This window comes from Salmo salar, chromosome ssa09, assembly GCF_905237065.1.
Source record: "Salmo salar chromosome ssa09, Ssal_v3.1, whole genome shotgun sequence".
NCBI classification, from domain to species: domain Eukaryota; kingdom Metazoa; phylum Chordata; class Actinopteri; order Salmoniformes; family Salmonidae; genus Salmo; species Salmo salar.
Genome location: NC_059450.1, coordinates 26,623,505 through 26,642,133, shown reverse-complemented (window position 1 = coordinate 26,642,133; position 18,629 = coordinate 26,623,505). Strand labels below are relative to the sequence as shown.

Below are 18,629 nucleotides of genomic sequence, written 5' to 3'. Positions count from 1 at the left end.
GCAGGGCTAGAGAGGACAGCATCCTGTATTTGACATGCCCCAGCTTTAACCTTTACACGGTCTTGTAAATATTGTATATAGGCTACCTCTAATGACTTGTGATCTTCACATTTTCAGTATAGCCTAAAATCTGCATTCTGGGATTCTTGGTCTTAACCGGTGACATTTGTATGTCAATGTATTCAGAAAAAGAGCTTCTTTGCCTACTCTGGTACCGTATCATCATCCCCTCCAGTTATGCAAATATAGTTGCAATAATTGAAAAACAAATGTATATTTCTTTGGACATAGACACTTGGATATTCTGACTTGTGTTACATAACATAAATCGTTATGAAAGTGAGAAATAAGTAGACAATGGTGTGACTATTTTTTGTTCATTCGGCTTAATTTCATATTGCCTTAGTGACTATCAATGAAGATAAATATTTTTTATATAATGACGAGATGCTCATGTCTCCACCCTAACAATGGTAATAGTTGTCCCAAAGGCGGGAAGGCAGGCGACAAGTTCAGGTCCAAAATAAGCCCATAGAAATGCATTGTGGTTCTTTTTTTTTTTTTTTTTACATATTTTGGCGAGAGTGAAATCTCTTGCTCCGACTCATCCTCTCTGATGAAGAGCATGACGCAGTATCATTTATGGTTTCTTTTTTTCGAAATTGTTTATCCCTTGCTATCGTCACTGCGGGTACGTGGCACCTGTCCTTTGATTGGTCCGTAGTGATCCTGCTGCCATTGAAGAATTTGGAGCCCGTGTGAAGGGGGTGTGTCTGCAGTGACAGTACACGCCTCTTATATAAAAAGTAATTTCTGCTAGTCGACATATCAAAAAGGCAAAATACACGAGAGCTGGTTGTTTAACCAAGGTCACGACTCAGCTTCGAGTTCTACATTTCTGTACAAACGCTCGCTTTTAATTTACGTGTGACAGGCGGAAGTTTTTTTATTTTTTTTTAAAGAAGGCGTCAATATCGAAGTAATTCCTTAATAATCATAATCAACTGCAGGTGTGAATTCATGTCTGTATATTCTCCCCAAATATACTGGTAAGTATGATTTGTCTTTTTTTTTTTACACCTGAAACTTCACTTCGATGTTGAAACATTTTCGAATAAAGTTTCATTATTGCATGTAGCCTATGTGATTTTTAGCATTGCCTTTTATATTTGCTAATGGCTATAATCAATAGAAAACTAAGATGCTTGGAAGAATGTATGTAAATCAAAAGAAAGTATTTACTGCTTCAAACCATTACAACTGCGCTATTTAATGTGTCAGGGTGCAGTCAGTGCCGTTGTTTTTGTTTTATAACCTTTATAAAGCCACCTGAAAGAAAGGTCAGATAACAAACAAAGCACTCCACATTTTTGGAGTTCTGTTTTTCAAGTGGTGACAGGAGTCAAGCTGTCCACCAAGACTCCTTATCCAGGTGCCATGTCTGAAGTTGAGCCTTTTCCTTTCATAAGGGGACATCATAGGCAGGTTAACGTTTTTTGCAGAGTGGTCACTAGCTGATAAAGTCATAACATCGGATTTGAAACCTAACCTTAAACCAAATGCACATATTTTTTTGGGGGGGGGGGTTTCAATCATTTTTACAATATAGTCAATTTTGACTTTGCAGATGGCCCATCGAGCCGAAATCACTCAGTTCTGCCTCCAGGGCAAGATTCATGAAAATAAACGTCAACATGCACATCCTAGATTGGCAACCTAATGTTTTCACGTTGCAATGGGAGCATTGCAATGCAATGCCTTTTAGTCAAACTGCTGATAATTGCAGAAGTAATAACATGAGCCTACCTTGGTTTCTCGACAAGCAACGATATGGAACTGTTCAACCATACTACTGTTTCACATTGTTTGATTTTTAGTGGTGAGACAATTTACCTTTTATTGGTAAGCTATTGTGGTGGGGTGCAATAGAGGGAGGTGGAATGAGTCTCTTAACCCATTGACAGTCCATCCATCACCCAGAGGAGGCCTGTGACTCAATCTCTCCATTTTACTCTGTGTACTCCGACCTCCATATAGGCTTGTAACATTGCATTAAGGATTAGAAGACTTCGTCCAAGACTTCATGCAATACATTTTTTACTCTGCTAGTCTGTTTGCCTGCACCAGGAAGTGAAGACCCGACCCTGTGACTTACAGTAACCACAAAGCTTCTCGTCTCCGCTTTGTGTGCTTCTCTGTTCTTCTCTGTTCTTCAGATACCACTGCTACATGGGGACCCTTTTGCTAAGATCTCTTGTTTCCCCATTTATTGCTGCCTAATATAGCACTTTGCAGTTTATTTTTCAAAGCTCACTGCAGGAAAAAAGTTATTGTTTCAGGTTTATCATGTTATAAGTGCATTCCCATGGGAGCCATTTGATAGCTTTCAATGTTTTGCCAGGGGCAGTTGTTGCATTTGTGGGTGTTACACTTGTAGGTGAGTGACTACTCACACTATCTCACCCCTGGTAAACAGAAAGACCTCTTTACTTTAATTTCTATCTTTTCTTTTTACACGTTTGAACTCTTGAAACAAGAACATGTAATTCTCCTATAAAGTGATCAGGTCATCGTGGACCAAATGCCTCTGCTTTGGCACCTTGGCATTATGTACTCCAGTTGTGCTGGAGCTGGGCCTAAAAATGAGCATGTTCTGTCCAGTCAGTAACACAGTAACAGTGTTTCCTGTATTCTGAGAAGGCTGAGCTCAACAAGGAAGCCTATGGACTGGAGCAGCAATCTGGATAGAGATTGACACCCCCCCCCCACACACACACCTCCAGGTTGTGTGATTTGGCCGGTCGCCAGGCAGCCCAGCGGGTCACAATTTTATTTGGATAGTCTGGATTTTCCATCTGTAGATGCTCTACAGCTGGTCATGCTATCAACAAGCTATATTGATAAGCAACTGCTTGCTAAGGTTACTGTTAGGCAGGGCCATCCAGCTCCAGGCATAAGCGGTCTACTTAGAATAGTAGAATACACAAAGTGCAAGTTGGAAATGTGGTTGTGCATCAGCAATTTTTCTCTTATGTCAGTCACTGACAGTCACTCAATTAGCCATGTCAGCTAAACATTTATAGATTGGTAAAGTAGTCTTGCCAGCTATCTAAACTTGTAGTAATCATGGCCAAATACCGACCGGTCATGCAGGGCACGTGCCCAGGGGGCCCAGACCTCCAGGGGCCCCCTATTTCTTTTGTTTGTCACTCTCACTCAGGTATCATTTAAGATGGCATAAGTCAAGGCAAAATGTGTAGAATTACAGGAAATTAATTTAGAACTGCAAATATTTTCTCTGCCCCTTGGCATAATGACTGCAATTGCATGATTTAAATATTTTTTTAATTAAATCCTAAATTGTCTCTCTGCCCCATTGCAAAATGTGTAGAATTCCAGGAAATTCACTTTAACCTTTTCACACGTACCAACAAACGGGTGTGATCATTCTACAGTGGTCCCTGCAGCTTATGCTCAAACCGGTGGGATTATTTATAACGTCCAGATTCGATTGACACAACAGTCAGCATTTGAGCTAGCCACACTGTTTTTTTCACAGAAACATTTTGCACAAACACAGTCCTTACAAAGTTATGTCCTGAATGTGACCAGTTAATTTTTGGATGCGGCGTTCAGACATTCACATAAGTAGCAACAGCGTACACAATCATCCAAATGAAGATGTATGCTACATTAGCCCTACCACTAACTGAGGAAAGATTGACGTAACACAAGCGGTCATATTTAGATAACTCTCGGCTGACAAACCACAATTTGAATTAGCTAATAGCAAATACTATTTATAATTCATCATATCACGGGTGAGCTCAACATTGATCGAAATAATTGAGTAAAACACTTTTGAAATCTAAATTAACCCGACGATGGGTAGTTTGTGCGCACCGCCATGTTTGTTTTCTGCGTCAACCAAAGATAATAAGTTTGAGTTTGGTCTGTTTGCAGTATGCATGTTGAAGGGGGTGTGTCGTCTACTTCCGGAAGTTTACCCGAAAGATGAGCAAATCATTACTTCACCTCCATTATAATATCTTTGGTCTGACAGACGTTGACGTGACACCCAGAATCCATTGTATAATGTCAACAAACATGGCACCACGCATAGCTGGCAAATAGCTTAGCATTAGGTCATTATAATCAGTACAACCTTCAAAAAAGTATTTTGCACACATCATAGGTGTCCGTTGCAATAATCGGAATGCAATATTTGTCACCAGTACTTGAAAACGTGAATAAAACTGTAAATACATTATGCTCCATACAACCATACTTCACGCGGCAGGGTAGCCTAATGGTTAGAGTGTTGGGCTAGTTACCGAAAGGTTGCAAGTTCAAATCCCTGAGCTGACAAGGTACAAATCTGCCGTTCTGCCCCTGAACAAGGCAGTTAACCCACTGTTCCTAGGCCGTCATTGAAAATAAGAATTTGTTCTTAACTGACTTGCCTAGTTAAATAAAGGTAAAAAAAATTAAAATGCAAAAGTAGAAACGACAACACGATATACAGAAAATAAGGCACTTACTTTGATAGGAATGTACTCGTCCGAAGTTATTATTTCTATGGAAAACAACAATGGAGGCAATGCGAGTGCCACCCAGAAAATGTCAGTTCATGCAAGATTGCGCAAATGTCTACATACTTGATGCGCGGAAGGAAGAAATGGGGAACAGCTCTTCTCGAAGAGGGAAGTTTGTCCAGTTCAATAAACCCTCGAACATAAATTGTCGGCAACACTGAAATGGGCTACTTCCATGTAAATTACATACGGAACATAACTCAATTCAAACTGTTATAAAATACAACTTGTTAGAAACAGGCAGCACGTGTTTACTGTCCTGTTGCGTAACAATCGCATTTTGGAACAGTGAGCATTCCGGCGACCGTTAGAGATATTTGGAACTCGCATGTGAAAAGGTTTTAAAATGTAAATATTTCTCTCCGCTGTTGAGGGGGGACCGCTAAAATGTTGAACCCGTGAGGTGGGGAGGGGCCCCCAACCAAATCTCGCTTAGGGTCCCAAAAAAGCTAGAGCCAACCCTGCAGTTAGGTTTAGAATAAGGGTTAGGGGCAAGGTGAGGATAGTTAGTTGAAATGTTACTGTAGATCAGGGGTCTCCAACAGGTCGATCGCTTGCTACCAGTAGCTCGCAGCCCAGCTATGAGTAGTTCGCCAAACAATTCTGAAAGTAAATGCAATTTTCACCTGTTCCACTGCAAACTGTCATAAACCAATCTCACAAGTATCAGACACTGCAAGCTCCCAGCTAATATCTAATCAATCGAACTTTGACATGATCCCATCCCTGGTTAGCCACTATTGGCTTAAAAAACTTATCTGGCAATTAATTTCCAGCAATATTGCCCGTCTGCCTGTGTGGTGCGCACATTTGTCTATGACTCCGTGTGTAGCCAGTTGATGTGATAACCGTCTGGTGGGTTGACAGAGATACCTTACCCAAAACCTTCTCAATTAAATGTTAACTGCAAAGTAGGCTTACCTGGCAGAAGTATATAATTTGTATCTGTTATTTGCAAATTTTGCCATTAAATGAGCAGCAGCGGTACAGAACCATCGCTAGACTGCATATTCCTCACTCCCTAGATGCGTAATTAAAGGGACAGATTAAAGGGGAATTACACTCAAATCTAAATGTGTTAGTTTTCTTCCAGACCAAAAAAAACGTGTATTCTCATATGATTTAATCATTGACACTCAACATCCAGTTTTGTTGTTTTTCTATGAACAATTGTTAATTTGAGTGAAAAAATTAAATAAACTAAAACCTGAATTTTTTTTCTGGGAACATCATTTGGAAAACAAATCACAGATTTTATGTGGCCCCCCCCCCATAGTTTTTTTTATTAACCATTATTTTACCAGGTACTGTATATTGACAGAAAACAGTGTGCTACTTTCTCTTGTACAATAAGGACCCAGTGAAGAGTTGCAGGGGAGAAGAGAAGAATGTGCCTATTTGAAAGATGTAAAAAAAAAAAAATGTCTTGCGGCATGTTGAATTTTTTAAAACTAGCTCTTGTGCTAGAAAAGGTTGGAGACCCCTGCTGTAGATGGACTATAGAAATAGTGTTACCGCCCAGTGTTGGTATGGAATCTCAGCAGCAGCTTCGCCTTTTCGCCAAGCCTCCTCAGATGTATAATGCGCATAGCGAGACTCGGGAGGAGTAGAGGGAAAACGGTGTTAATTATGCACGACGTAAGACGTGCACCGGGTCGCATTGCTATGGGGATATATGTTTTGTCTCTGTCAGCACAGACTGGCAGATGACTTGGCATGACCGTGTAGAACAATGTGTCCTCAATTCGTGTCCATACCATACACACTTGGAGGATGATGCAGCATAGAGGGTAGGGTAATATTATTTTTAGTTACTGAGTCATTTACCATTTAGAGTTGATGGGATTGTGCAGCTTTGTAGAGAGACCTACCCTAAAGAACAAATCCTGACTGGCATCGATCCAGGAATTGGAGTCGTCACACTGTCCTCACCACAGATTAATCTAAAAATATCTTTGACACTGTTAATGTAATGTTGGACAGACAGACCTTCACACATGCTCCATAATGATCAGCCAAAGCCGCAGGCAACCTCTGTGATCCTTAGTTGTATTTATGTAGCCAGGACACGTGTCAGTCTGAGATGCCCCGTCTCATGCCCATGCCAGACCTCTGACTGGAATGTGTCTAGGACTGGCATTAGCCCACATAGGACTGGCATTAGCCCACATAGGACTGGCATTAGTCCATATGAGCATTTGACTGTGTACAGTATGTAGGCCCAGTTGTTTCTGTTGACAGTGCTAAAGATAGTCACTGAAGTGCCAAGCTGGCCAGTACCTGGTCATGTTGCATGCCCATGGAAGATGGGACAGCAAGTCCAGACAGAAGTTCTACTTGGCAATAGTCAAAGGAGTCATCTCAGGCTGATCCTGGTCTAAGATTAAGCTCATTTAAAAGTGGTTTTGAGTAAATGTGTCCTTGACAAGTGGAGTGCCGTAACTGATCTTTGGCAGTGGGCATTAGAGAATTTGGGGTGCCCTTTTAGAATGAATTGGTACTTGGATGGGTGCTGCCAGGGTAGAAGTAGGAATGCACAACATTTCACCTCTTGGCCTCTATATTAGTTGGCACAATGGCTTCATTGTGCCAACTAATGCACAATGAACTTGTGAAGTGTTTCTTAACTGCATAGCCCATGGTAATCATTATCCTCATACATTTGGAGTTGTTTAATTCTACAGAACACTTAACATGGCTCCTTGAAAACATTTTCACATTCTTAAAAAAAAAAAATTAAAAAAAAGGACACGTTTTGTAACATCGGGCAGATACTTTTAGCAGTAATGGATTTGAATGGTATGTTCTCTCACTGGTTGAATTGTTACAGTACGTGTGCTCCTCCACTTCTCATTGTGCCCCTTTATGTTTTATTAGGCCAATGTTCTGTTATTCTTAGCTGAGCAGGATGTTTATACGATCCCCGAGCAGAAATATGACTGGCAAAGGCAGAGTGTTTATCTTTCTACCCGCACTTCTGCACCGGTCTGTGCTGTCACCACTCTACGTCCATCCCTCTCCATGTGTCTCTGGCTTACCCTCTCTCCTCTCTCAAGAATGAAATGGGTCTTTTGACATATTTTCCACACACAACCTTGCATATCCTTTGGACTAGTTTATTATTTTTAGACTTCCGGCTATTGTTGTCGTTGAACCAAGTCGACTAGTTTGTAAACGAATGAGAAGATTCCAGAAACCTATTCTGCCTTTGGGTCTTGGCTTGTGCTTTCCCCCTGTGGCCCCCACCTGCACAAAAATAGTTTCTTCTCCTAATTTGAATGTGACACATGGTATGCAAATTTGGGAATGGAAATATTGATTGTTAAACAGCAGTAGCCATTGCTTCAGGGTGTGGCAATGTGTTGTGTGCAATAAATCAATTTACACAGCATCTCTCCTTTTCAGTTTGAAGCAATTGACACTTTCTGACAGATTCAGGATAGATGAACAATATAATGTATAGGGGCTTTGTCCTTTATCCTAAGGAATGTATACATCCACCTCAGTCCTTTTATTATGGTACCATAAGGCCAAGCCTTTTTACATGAAAGTGACATGTTGGAAAATGTGGATGGCCTAAGGGTGTTATTTGCTATTATTGGATTGACATATATTTAAAGAGTTCATCTGGAACTTAATCCCCATAGAATGAAAGAATGGTTGTTGATCTCCATTTGTTTTTCTCCAATCAGAGTATGAGGGAACACTTTTGGTGCTTTTTAAACTGCTGTCAGACAGGTGTTCTTTTGATGAAAGGTCTTGATTCCCACTGCAGACTGCCTTTTCTTTAATGTGTGGGGATTAATAGGTTCTTGAATAATAAACATGTCTTAGAAAGAATTCAACAAAGCAGTGAAGGAACATGAGTGAGTGGCAAACTATGAGTCATACGACACATCTCTATTTTTGCCCACAATCTCTTATGGTGAAAACATTTTCATTTTCCGATCACAGAAAGTTTACAAACTGAAAGTGTCACTGAGGTTCCACTGTTGATTTATCCATAAAGAGTATTGAAGTCCAGTTCAGGGTCTTGTCAAACATTGTACATAGCATTACTGTCAAAATACCTCAGAGGCAACTTGAAAAATATTTGGAAAAGAGAGGTTTTAAGATGAAGTTGAGACGAAGAGTCCATCCGGAGCAACATGTATATGAAAATAATGTAGGCTCCTTTTTTGAAGTGCACTTCATTGGTTTTACCTAAAATGTTTTGTTGGTCATGGCTACGATATGTTGACATGACCAACCACTAAACCTTCCATTGTTTCTACTGTAAAAGGAGGTTAATGGCGCCCAGTATTCAGATTTTTTGCAGAAACAAACTGACTTGTTATATTTGGAACAAGTCTGCTCATCTGAGGCAGGTGGTGATCTATGTTCTGTTTCCTGTCCCCTGTGGTGGGTTGGCCACCCTGACCACAGTCCTGTGGACACTGACCGCTGTGCCACCAGACTTGAAATAGAACGCTTGAGATGTGCGCTCTGCTCAGCTACCATCTTGGTTCTCAAACATCCCAAGAATAGATTTCCTGCCACATAGTACCTCAGTTCAATCCTCCTGTTCAGTAATTTCTTACAGTGCATATACAGTGCGTCTTGCTTCAACTAAAGTTGAATGTTTTCGGTCCCTCCCATGTTATGGGTCCCAGTCAAATTGCACTGCACGCCCACAATGCATTCTCGCTATGACTGTGTCCCCTCACTCCTAGTTGAAGCATACCTCGTCCTGTATTTAGACATGGCTACCCAATGCAAACCACATCTCAGTGGTGGTGTAGCTTTGCAGTGCACCAAATGTATGCTGCAGAGCCTGTCAGTGGTCAGACAAAGTGAAAGCAAATGCATGCATAGAGACTAAACAAAATACTGAACAAGGCTTATGTGCAGCTTTTTCATTGCAAAAATAATCCCAAAGGGCCAAATCTCAGGTAACTACATGACTGAAAGTCGTACTCTGTCATTCTCGTTGATAGGATTAATTTGCATAACTGTTACGTGAATTTAAGTTATCAATGTTCTTAAACCGAACTTCAATTAAACTACTCACTCTACCCCACCAGAGTGTGTAATATTCTGGTTGAATGAAGCAGACGGATAGCCAGCCTACAAGGGTCAAAACATTTATTTATGAGAGCTCTGAAAATCCTTACAATGTACAAAGCCTTTTATATTAACACACACACACACACACCAGTAGAGAACGAAACCCAGCTTTAGGCGGCTGTATTTTTCCACAGTACCCAGACCACCTGTCTCCTTATCTTTTGCCAGCCTAACTGTTCCCAGGCCGTTGTTTCTCTCCCTAACTTAAGGAGGCCTCTTCTCCTGTTCCTTTCCCAAGGTCGTCTTATCAACTCTGCCCTGCTCATTTAGAAGTGGCACCAGTGTCTTACTCACACACAGTATTGCAATATCGTTTTTAACCCATTATTATAGCCTTATTTCGAATACATTTCAACAGGTTATAGGGTTTCTGAGTGAAATCATTTAGTCAAACCTTTAATCATATAATTTCCATTACAATAACACTTGCCAAAGTAATAGCTACATGTAAATGATATTGCACCAACCTATCCATTCTCCATTATGCGGCCTCTTGTACAGCACTATGATTGGGACACGTACCGGCTCTGCATTGGTGTAAAAATACTTAAGTTGTTTTTATTTTTTTACTACTTATATTTTTTGACAACTTTTTACTTCACTACATTCCTAAAGGAAATGATGTACTTTTTACAATTTCCCTGACACCCAAAAGTACTTGTTACATTTTGAATGGTTAGCAGGCCAGGAAAATGGTTCAGTTCACCCATTTATCAATAGACCATCCCTACTGTCTCTGATCTGGCAGACTCACTAAATACACATGCTTTGTTTGTAAATTATGTCTGAGTGTTGGAGTGTGCCCTGGCTATCAGTAAATTGAAAACAAGAAAATGGTGCTTCCTGGTTTGCTCAATATTAGGTATTTGAAATGATTGTATTCTGCTCCTCAGTGTGAAAGTTTGGGACTGATATTGGATCCTGAATAGTGGAATAACCCAGTCCTTTCCCTTATGTCTCTGTCCAGCCCAGTGTTTGTGCCGAGCGGAGACATGACTGAGGTGATGATCAGTAGCACCCCCATGGAGGACATGAGGCTCAGCCCCAGCAAGGACCGGCTCTCTTTCCAGGTAACTAACACGCATACTAACACCACTTTTTGTCCTAAAGGGAAATTGGTTTGAGGCAAAATCGTGGTATATAACCCATAAGGGCAGGGCTCTATGCTGACCTTTTTTACAAGGAGTACTTGTATGCTTAAGTTGGAAAATTTAAGCACACAGAGAAATTTAGGAGCACAATTAAAAATATGAGGTAATAAAGCTAGAATCCTACTTTATTTTTATTTTTTAGGTGTTCTGGTACTGCTTAATACAAATTCCAGGTCACACAGGAAAATATTTAGGCGCATATGCGAGTAAAATGGTCACACTGTAGAGCCCTTTTTTATAAGGGGTAAGCAAAACTAGGAGGCAGAGGGTGGACTACAGTGGGGGGAAAAAGTATTTGATCCCCTGCTGATTTTGTACGTTTGCCCACTGACAAAGAAAGGATCAGTCTATAATTTGAATGGTAGGTTTATTTGAACAGTGAGAGACAGAATAACAACAACAAATCCAGAAAAAACGCATGTCAGAAATGTTATAAATTGATTTCCTATTTAATGAGGGAAATAAGTATTTGACCCCCTCTCAATCAGAAAGATTTCTGGCTCCCAGGTGTCTTTTTTTATACAGGTAACGAGCTGAGATTAGGAGCACACTCTTAAAGGGAGTGCTCCTAACCGCAGCTTGTTACCTGTAAAAAAGACACCTGTCCACAGAAGCAATCAATCAATCAGATTCCAAACTCTCCACCATGGCCAAGACCAAAGAACTCTCCAAGGATGTCAGGGACAAGATTGTTGACCTACACAAGGCTGGAATGGGCTACAAGACCATCGCCAAGCAGCTTGGTGAGAAGGTGACAACAGTTGGTGCAATTATTCGCAAATGGAAGAAACACAAAAGAACTGTCATTCTCCCTCGGCCTGGGGCTCCATGCAAGATCTCACCTCGTGGAGTTGCAATGATCATGAGAACGGTGAGGAATCAGCCCAGAACTACACGGGAGGATCTTGTTAATGATCTCAAGGCAGCTGGGACCATAGTCACCAACAAAACAATTGGTAACACACTACGCCATGAAGGACTGAAATCCTGCAGCGCCCGCAAGGTCCCCCTGCTCAAGAATACATATACATGCCCGTCTGAAGTTTGCCAATGAACATCTGAATGACTCCAAGGACAACTGGTGAAAGTGTTGTGGTCAGATGAGACCAAAATGGAGCTCTTTGACATTAACTCGCCGTGTTTGGAGGAGGAGGAATGCTGCCTATGACCCCAAGAACACCATCTCCACCGTCAAACATGGAGGTGGAAACATTATGCTTTGGGGGTGTTTTTCTGCTAAGGGGACAGGACAACTTCACCGCATCATTTGACGGGGCCATGTACTGTCAAATCTTGGGTGAGAACCTCCTTCCCTCAGCCAGGGCATTGAAAATGGGTCGTGGATGGGCATTCCAGCATGACAATGACCAAAACAAACGGCCAAGGCAACAAAGGAGTGGCTCAAGAAGAAGCACATTAAGGTCCTGGAGTGGCCTAGCCAGTCTCCAGACCTTAATCCCATAGAAAATCTGTGGAGGAAGCTGAAGGTTCGAGTTGCCAAACGTCAGCCTCAAAACCTTAATGACTTGGAGAAGATCTGCAAAGAGGAGTGGGACAAAATCCCTCCTGAGATGTGTGCAAACCTGGTGGCCAACTACAAGAAACATTTGACTTCTGTGATTGCCAACAAGGGTTTTGCCACCAAGTACTAAGTCATGTTTTGCAGAGGGGTCAAATACTTATTTCACTCATTAAAATGCAAATCATTTTCTAACATTTTTGACATGCGTTTTTCTGGATTTCTTTGTTATTCTGTCTCTCACTGTTCAAATAAACCTACCATTAAAATTATAGACTGACCATTTCTTTGTAAGTGGGAAAACGTACAAAATCAGCAGGGGATCAAATACTTTTTTCCCCCACTGTAGTTTTAATTGGTTTATGGTACACGTCCCTGTTTAGAAGTCCTCACCGCTATTAGTAACCCAAAAATGGTCTTGGATTTTGAACAAAAGGTTGAGGTTGGATTAAGGACAGGGCTGCATGTTCCATCATAGTTCTTAATGTAAGCAGCTCACCCAGGGGACCATGGGTAAGGAGAGGTTTGTTTTCTAACCAGGAGGTCTAATCATTAGCATTATTATTGTAACAAGTTATGCAAACAACCTTTTTTGGGGATTTCAAGGGGGTTATTTAATGAAACAATTGTATTTGCCTTGAGATGGCATGCAGCTTTGCAGGGAGTTCGAGATGATTGCACAGACTTTTAAAAACATGCAAAGGAAATTAATAGGAGTTAGTTGAATCTTCCGGACTTTACTGTGGGGGCCTGATGGCATGTCACGACAATGCAACTCAGATGGGCAACTTTCTGTGTAGCAGGCCATCAGGTGGCCTTGACAAGTTTTGTTTGGAAATAATCTGAGCCATTTTAAGGCAAAACCACTCCTTTATGAGTGTTTGTGACTGTACGTGTCAGAGACCCAGATGATGCAGACTGACCCTTTGGGAAGGTGGGCTGCCTTCCTCTCACAATTTACACCCAAGCTGTCTGTCCTGTGAGGCCACTAGGAGGCAGCACTCCTAGTGGCCGGTGATTTTAATGCAGGAAAACCTCATTTCTACCAGCATGTCACCTGTGCAACTAGAGGTGAAAAAAACAGATCACCTTTACTCCACACACAGAGACTCATCCAAAGCTCTCCCTCGCCCTGTATTTGACAAATCTGACCATATCCTACTGATTCCTGCTTACAAGAAAAAACTCAAATGGGAAGTACCAGTGATGTGATCCAATGAAGTGGATGTTAAGCTACAGGACTGTTTCACTAGCACAGACTAGAATATATTGCAGGACTCATCCAATGACATTGAGGAGTTGACCACATCAGTCACCGGCTTCAATAATAAGTGCATTAACATTGTCATCTCCTACATGACCATACGTACATATCCCAAACAGAAGCCATGGATTAAAGGCAACAGCTTTCAAGGAGCGGGGCACCAGATGAGCTAAATGCCATCTATACTCGCTTTGAGGCAAGCAACACTCAACCATGCGTGAGAGCTGCTGTTACAGATGACTGTGATCACACTCTCTGTAGCCAAGGGCTAGACGGATTATCAGGACGTGTACTCGGAGCATGCGCTGACCAGTTGACAAATGTCTTTACTAACATTTTCAACCTCACCCTGACCCAGTCTGTAATGCCTACATGTTTCAAGCAGATCGATATAGTCCCTGCGCCCAAGAACACCAAGGTAATGTTTAAATGGCTATCGCCCCATTGCACACGCATCTGTAGCCATGAAATTCTTTGAAAGGCTGGTCATGGCTCAGATCCACAGATGACGCAATCTTTATTGCACTCCACACTGCCCTTTCCCACTTGGACAAAAAGGAACACCTATGTGAAAATGCTGTTCATTGACTACGTCTCTGCATTCAACACCATAGTGACCTCCAAGGTCAACACTAAGCTATGGACCCTGGGACTGAACACCTCCCTCTGCAACTGGATCCTGGACTTCTTAACGGGACGCCCCCGGGTGGTAAGGCAGGGAAACGACATCTGCCACGCTGACCCTTAACACGCGGGCCCCTCCTGTAGTCCCTCTTCACCCATGACTGCATGGCCGCGCATGACTTCCAACACCATTACGTTTGCAGACGACACAACGGTGTAAGGCCTGATCATCGACGCCAATGAGACTATAGGGAGGAGGTCAGAGAAAGACAAAGGAGCTGATCGTGGAATACAGGGCCGACACGCCCCAATTCACATCGACAGGGTTGTAGTGGTGTGGGTCGAGAGCTTAAAATTCCTCAGTCCACTAAAGATCTATCATGGTCCAAACACAGTCTTGAAGAGGGCATGACAATGCCTCTTCCCCCTCAAGGGGATCCTTCTCAAAATGTACTGTTGACTTTGATACAATTTTTGAGTCCATCACCTGAATGCCAACTGCGTCTCTGACTGTTAGGCAACACAGCATTACATTTTGCATTAACCCCCATGTTTGAGAGTTGCTGTATAAAACAATCGGCAAAAGAATGATGCACAGAGGCATTTATAGAGCAAAGTAACTGGAGGTTGGTTACGGAGGTGAGGGCTTCTCTGCAGCAGCTTCATTTGGAGTCTGCACTTGAGTGATTCCTGATCGCCCAACGCTCCTATCACCCCCCCCCCACCACCACCACAACCCAAAATAGCTGTCATTGTGCCTCGCTAGCGATGTGTTGCCATTTCCTGCAGCTGGAAGTGAACTGAGCTGTGACGTTGTTGCTTGGGGTCTTATAGCAAGGTCACTCTCTGCCATCTCCCTTGGTGCTGACGCACAGTCATTCACAACACAGGCAAGGATATGCAGATACTAAACCTCCCTACACACACATGCACTAACACACATACTCACACACACACAGGCACTGACTAACATTCATACTCAGTCCCACATATGCACACACTCAAGCTGATGTCTGGAGATGCAAATGCTAAATCTGTCCCACTAACCAGGCACTCGCAGCCAAACATACTGAAACACGGTAGTTTTCAGAACATTTTGTCCTTTTCCTCCTCATCCCCCTCTCCCAGCCTCTCCTTCCTTCTCTTCCTCCCTCTCTCTCACTGTGTCTCCCTCTCAGCCTCATCTAATGCTTTCTTTCCACTGGGCTTTTTGCCCAGACAGCGACATCACTTTCCCCTTCCAATGTCTCCCACTGAAATATGCAGCTCTAAAAATATTCTTCCACTTCATCCAAACAGCAAAAAATGCTGTTCTTTGACTAGGAATGGCTGTAATCCCTTGTCAGAGTATCTTTCTCTCATGCTCTTCATTTTCGATCCAAAACAGTCTGCACATCTTCCTGGGTACTTCTTCAGCAAGTCTGGCATTGACACCCACAACCCATTTAGGTCTAGCTTTTAATGCAAACAAAATCATAAAAAAGAGATATAATACCCATTGCTTAGCTTTCAGTATCATGGGGTTATTTAGTCATCCTATCAGAGTGAACCTGATGAGAGTGAACCTGCAAGTAAGCATTTCATTGTACTGTGTACCACATGTACCCTGTGCATATGACAAACTTTACTTGACAATATCTACCACCTAGTGTTCTTTTGGTTAAGCTAACAGAAAGCTCTACTGCCTTAAAATGTGCTCGGTGTTTTGACTAACAAACTTACTGTAGACTTGCAATACTATGATTAGCTCTCGTATAATATCCCCATTTCTAAGCACTTAAAAGCAGCTTTGGCACCATGCCTTCCAAAGCTATTAAATTTAGCAGCATGAAAGACTGATCAGACCCAGGGGCACCCAGGCCTTTAACTGTTTTTGTCCTTTCCTCAGATCTTCCCAGACCCCTCGGACTTTGAGCGCTGCTGTAAGCTGAAAGACCGCCTGCCGTCCATCGTAGTGGAACCCACGGAGGGGGAAGTGGAGAGCGGTGAGCTGCGTTGGCCACCGGAGGAGTTCATTGTATGTGAGGAGGAGGAGAACCATGGCAAAAGCCAAACTGGACAGCCGACGCATAACAACGAGCACTAGAGGCCAAACAGACCCCACCCACCCTCCTACACACACCAGCAGGAGATCCCACTCGCACCTAACCACTCAAACAGACTGAACAGGGGCACACATGTCAGTGATGCTCACTTTCCTTCCCTTGCAACCAAAGCATCACTCTCAAGAGAAGCAATATGCAGTACCTTATCTACACTCCAGATTTCACCTCTGTTGCTTTACCTTACACTCACACTCCATATGCATGAAAGCGCGCACACACACACACACAATTTCAACCAACACCAAACACCCCAGTGTCACAGCCCAAAATAGAGGCCCAGTTAAATGGTGGCAGCTCTGGGCTTTATGGACAAATCTAGTACTGCAGGATACTACAGTTCCCACACCATTCGGCCAAATCTGCTGGCCACATGGCTCCAGAGACTCCTCATACCCATATAGACTACTGCTGTGGTACCCAAGCGGACTTCTGTTTTTCATACTTTCCTTCAGTATATGGATTGAAATGTACATGACTGTGATTGCCATTGCAGTCTATGGATCTCATAGCCAGTCTTTAAAAGTCAGTGCTTGTGCATAGGTAGGTGGGGTTTGTTTTGTTCGTGTCGGTGGATTCTGGTGGTTGACAGGAAGTAGGGGTTACTGTCTAAACACAAGGAGACCTTTGGTCTCCGTTGGGTAAAGTAGTAGTTTTTTACACTGAGATGGAAAGAGAGGAAACGCTTCCCTACTTCTATAACAATGAATAATATGTACAGTATGTTATGAAGACTGGTTGTGCAATGAAGCACTCATGTGCTTTGCTTTTGTCCTTGTTGTGTACCCCTGATGTCATTGGATAGGTATTGGAAGTGGGGGACAGTAAGTGTCAATATATTTTTGAGATTATGAAGTGATTTAAAACCAACAGTGTCACTATAATGGACAAAGACTCACTGAAGGACATGTTTGCTCTCAGAACCAATACCTGAGTTTACTGTTGATTTGGTTTATTTTATTATTGTCGCAAAACATTCATAAGGCTGATATTTAGTTCTAGGTTATTCTCACCTGAGCTCAGAGTTCCCTAATCTAGTCTTCCTGTTCTTTTGAAATCCATGATGGGTATGTCAGCCTCAATATTCAACCAGTAAGGTATAACATGATGTGGGGTCAGTGACTTGGCCAGATAACTTTTGTAAATTTCTGTAATTCCAATTTTCCAGTTCATAAAAACGGGCATTGGTTCATGGACTCTGCACTGTTACTAACCAGTCCTCAAAAGTAGCTTAATTTTATGATCTTGAAAACAGTTACCGGTGTCTGTTAGTTAGTTGGCTAACTCATTGATCCTGTCTCATAAATTGCCACTTGGTTTGTATGCAATTTGAAAGACCAACGGTGTTTTGCTATCTATTTATATTCTACATCACCATGTCCAGTCTTCTTGGAAGGATGTATATTGTTAAAAGCATGTTTTCTGGAGAAAAAAATACTTATGTATTTCATTTGATACTGTATATGAAGCGTTGTGTATGTCTCTCTCTCTCGCACATTTAATTTCCCTGTACATGGCATTAGAGCTCTGTACAGAATATCTTTGTCTCTCCCTCTCTGCTGTCACCCACAAGCCCTGTGTAGTTTTTGTAAAGCTCAGGGAGATTAGCTGCCATTTTGCTGTAATTTTTTGTATTTAGACCACTTTACTCTGATGAACAGAGGTTGTAAATAAACATTTGAATTTGCTTCTAACTGTCTGACTGATTCCTTGTCCTATGTCAGAGGTTGCAAAAGCAGATCCACTGCTTTGGGGTAAAATCCACTTTTTCTGGGGTAACCCTATAGTGCATCATATTGCTTTCAAGAAATGCACAAACTCTTGTTTTCTCTTTTGTAAAACAACATTTTATCCTCCTTACCTGCCATGGTTACAGGATCTAGTGCCTTTGGTTTTACTTCCTGCACATCATTGCGTCTATCTTGCCTTGTTCTCGATGCATGTATACAGAATATATATAGCAGCACAGACCACACGTCTTCCTGTTTTCTAACCTCCCCCCTCTTCTCAGGCACTAAAATGATTTAATCTCTACATCCTACTGAAGCATATTGCTAATTCTGAAGTCAGTTAAGATGTTTGTAGATTGCTATGAATTGCTAGCAACAGTGACATAGTACAATGCTGAAAACACACATGCTTATACTTTACAGGAACAAATGAAGAGTCTCTGTGAAAACACACTTTACAGGTGATTCACTGCTTTGTGCTTGTAACATGGTCTGGTCAAGTTTGATTGACTTGTACCTGGAGATGTCCATCAAAGTG

The 18,629-nt window shown here is 42.0% G+C and overlaps 1 protein-coding gene across 1 annotated transcript; it reads left to right on the top strand.

Moving 5' to 3' along the window:
• Positions 1–770: 770 nt before the first annotated feature.
• Positions 771–18,049, top strand: LOC106611122 (protein LBH). The gene is made up of 3 exons (XM_014210997.2): positions 771–1,049; positions 10,669–10,771; positions 16,148–18,049. The coding sequence occupies exons 1-3, from the start codon at positions 1,021–1,023 to the stop codon at positions 16,343–16,345; spliced, it is 330 nt and encodes a 109-aa protein (XP_014066472.1). The 5' UTR covers positions 771–1,020; the 3' UTR covers positions 16,346–18,049.
• The last annotated feature ends 580 nt before the right edge of the window (positions 18,050–18,629 follow it).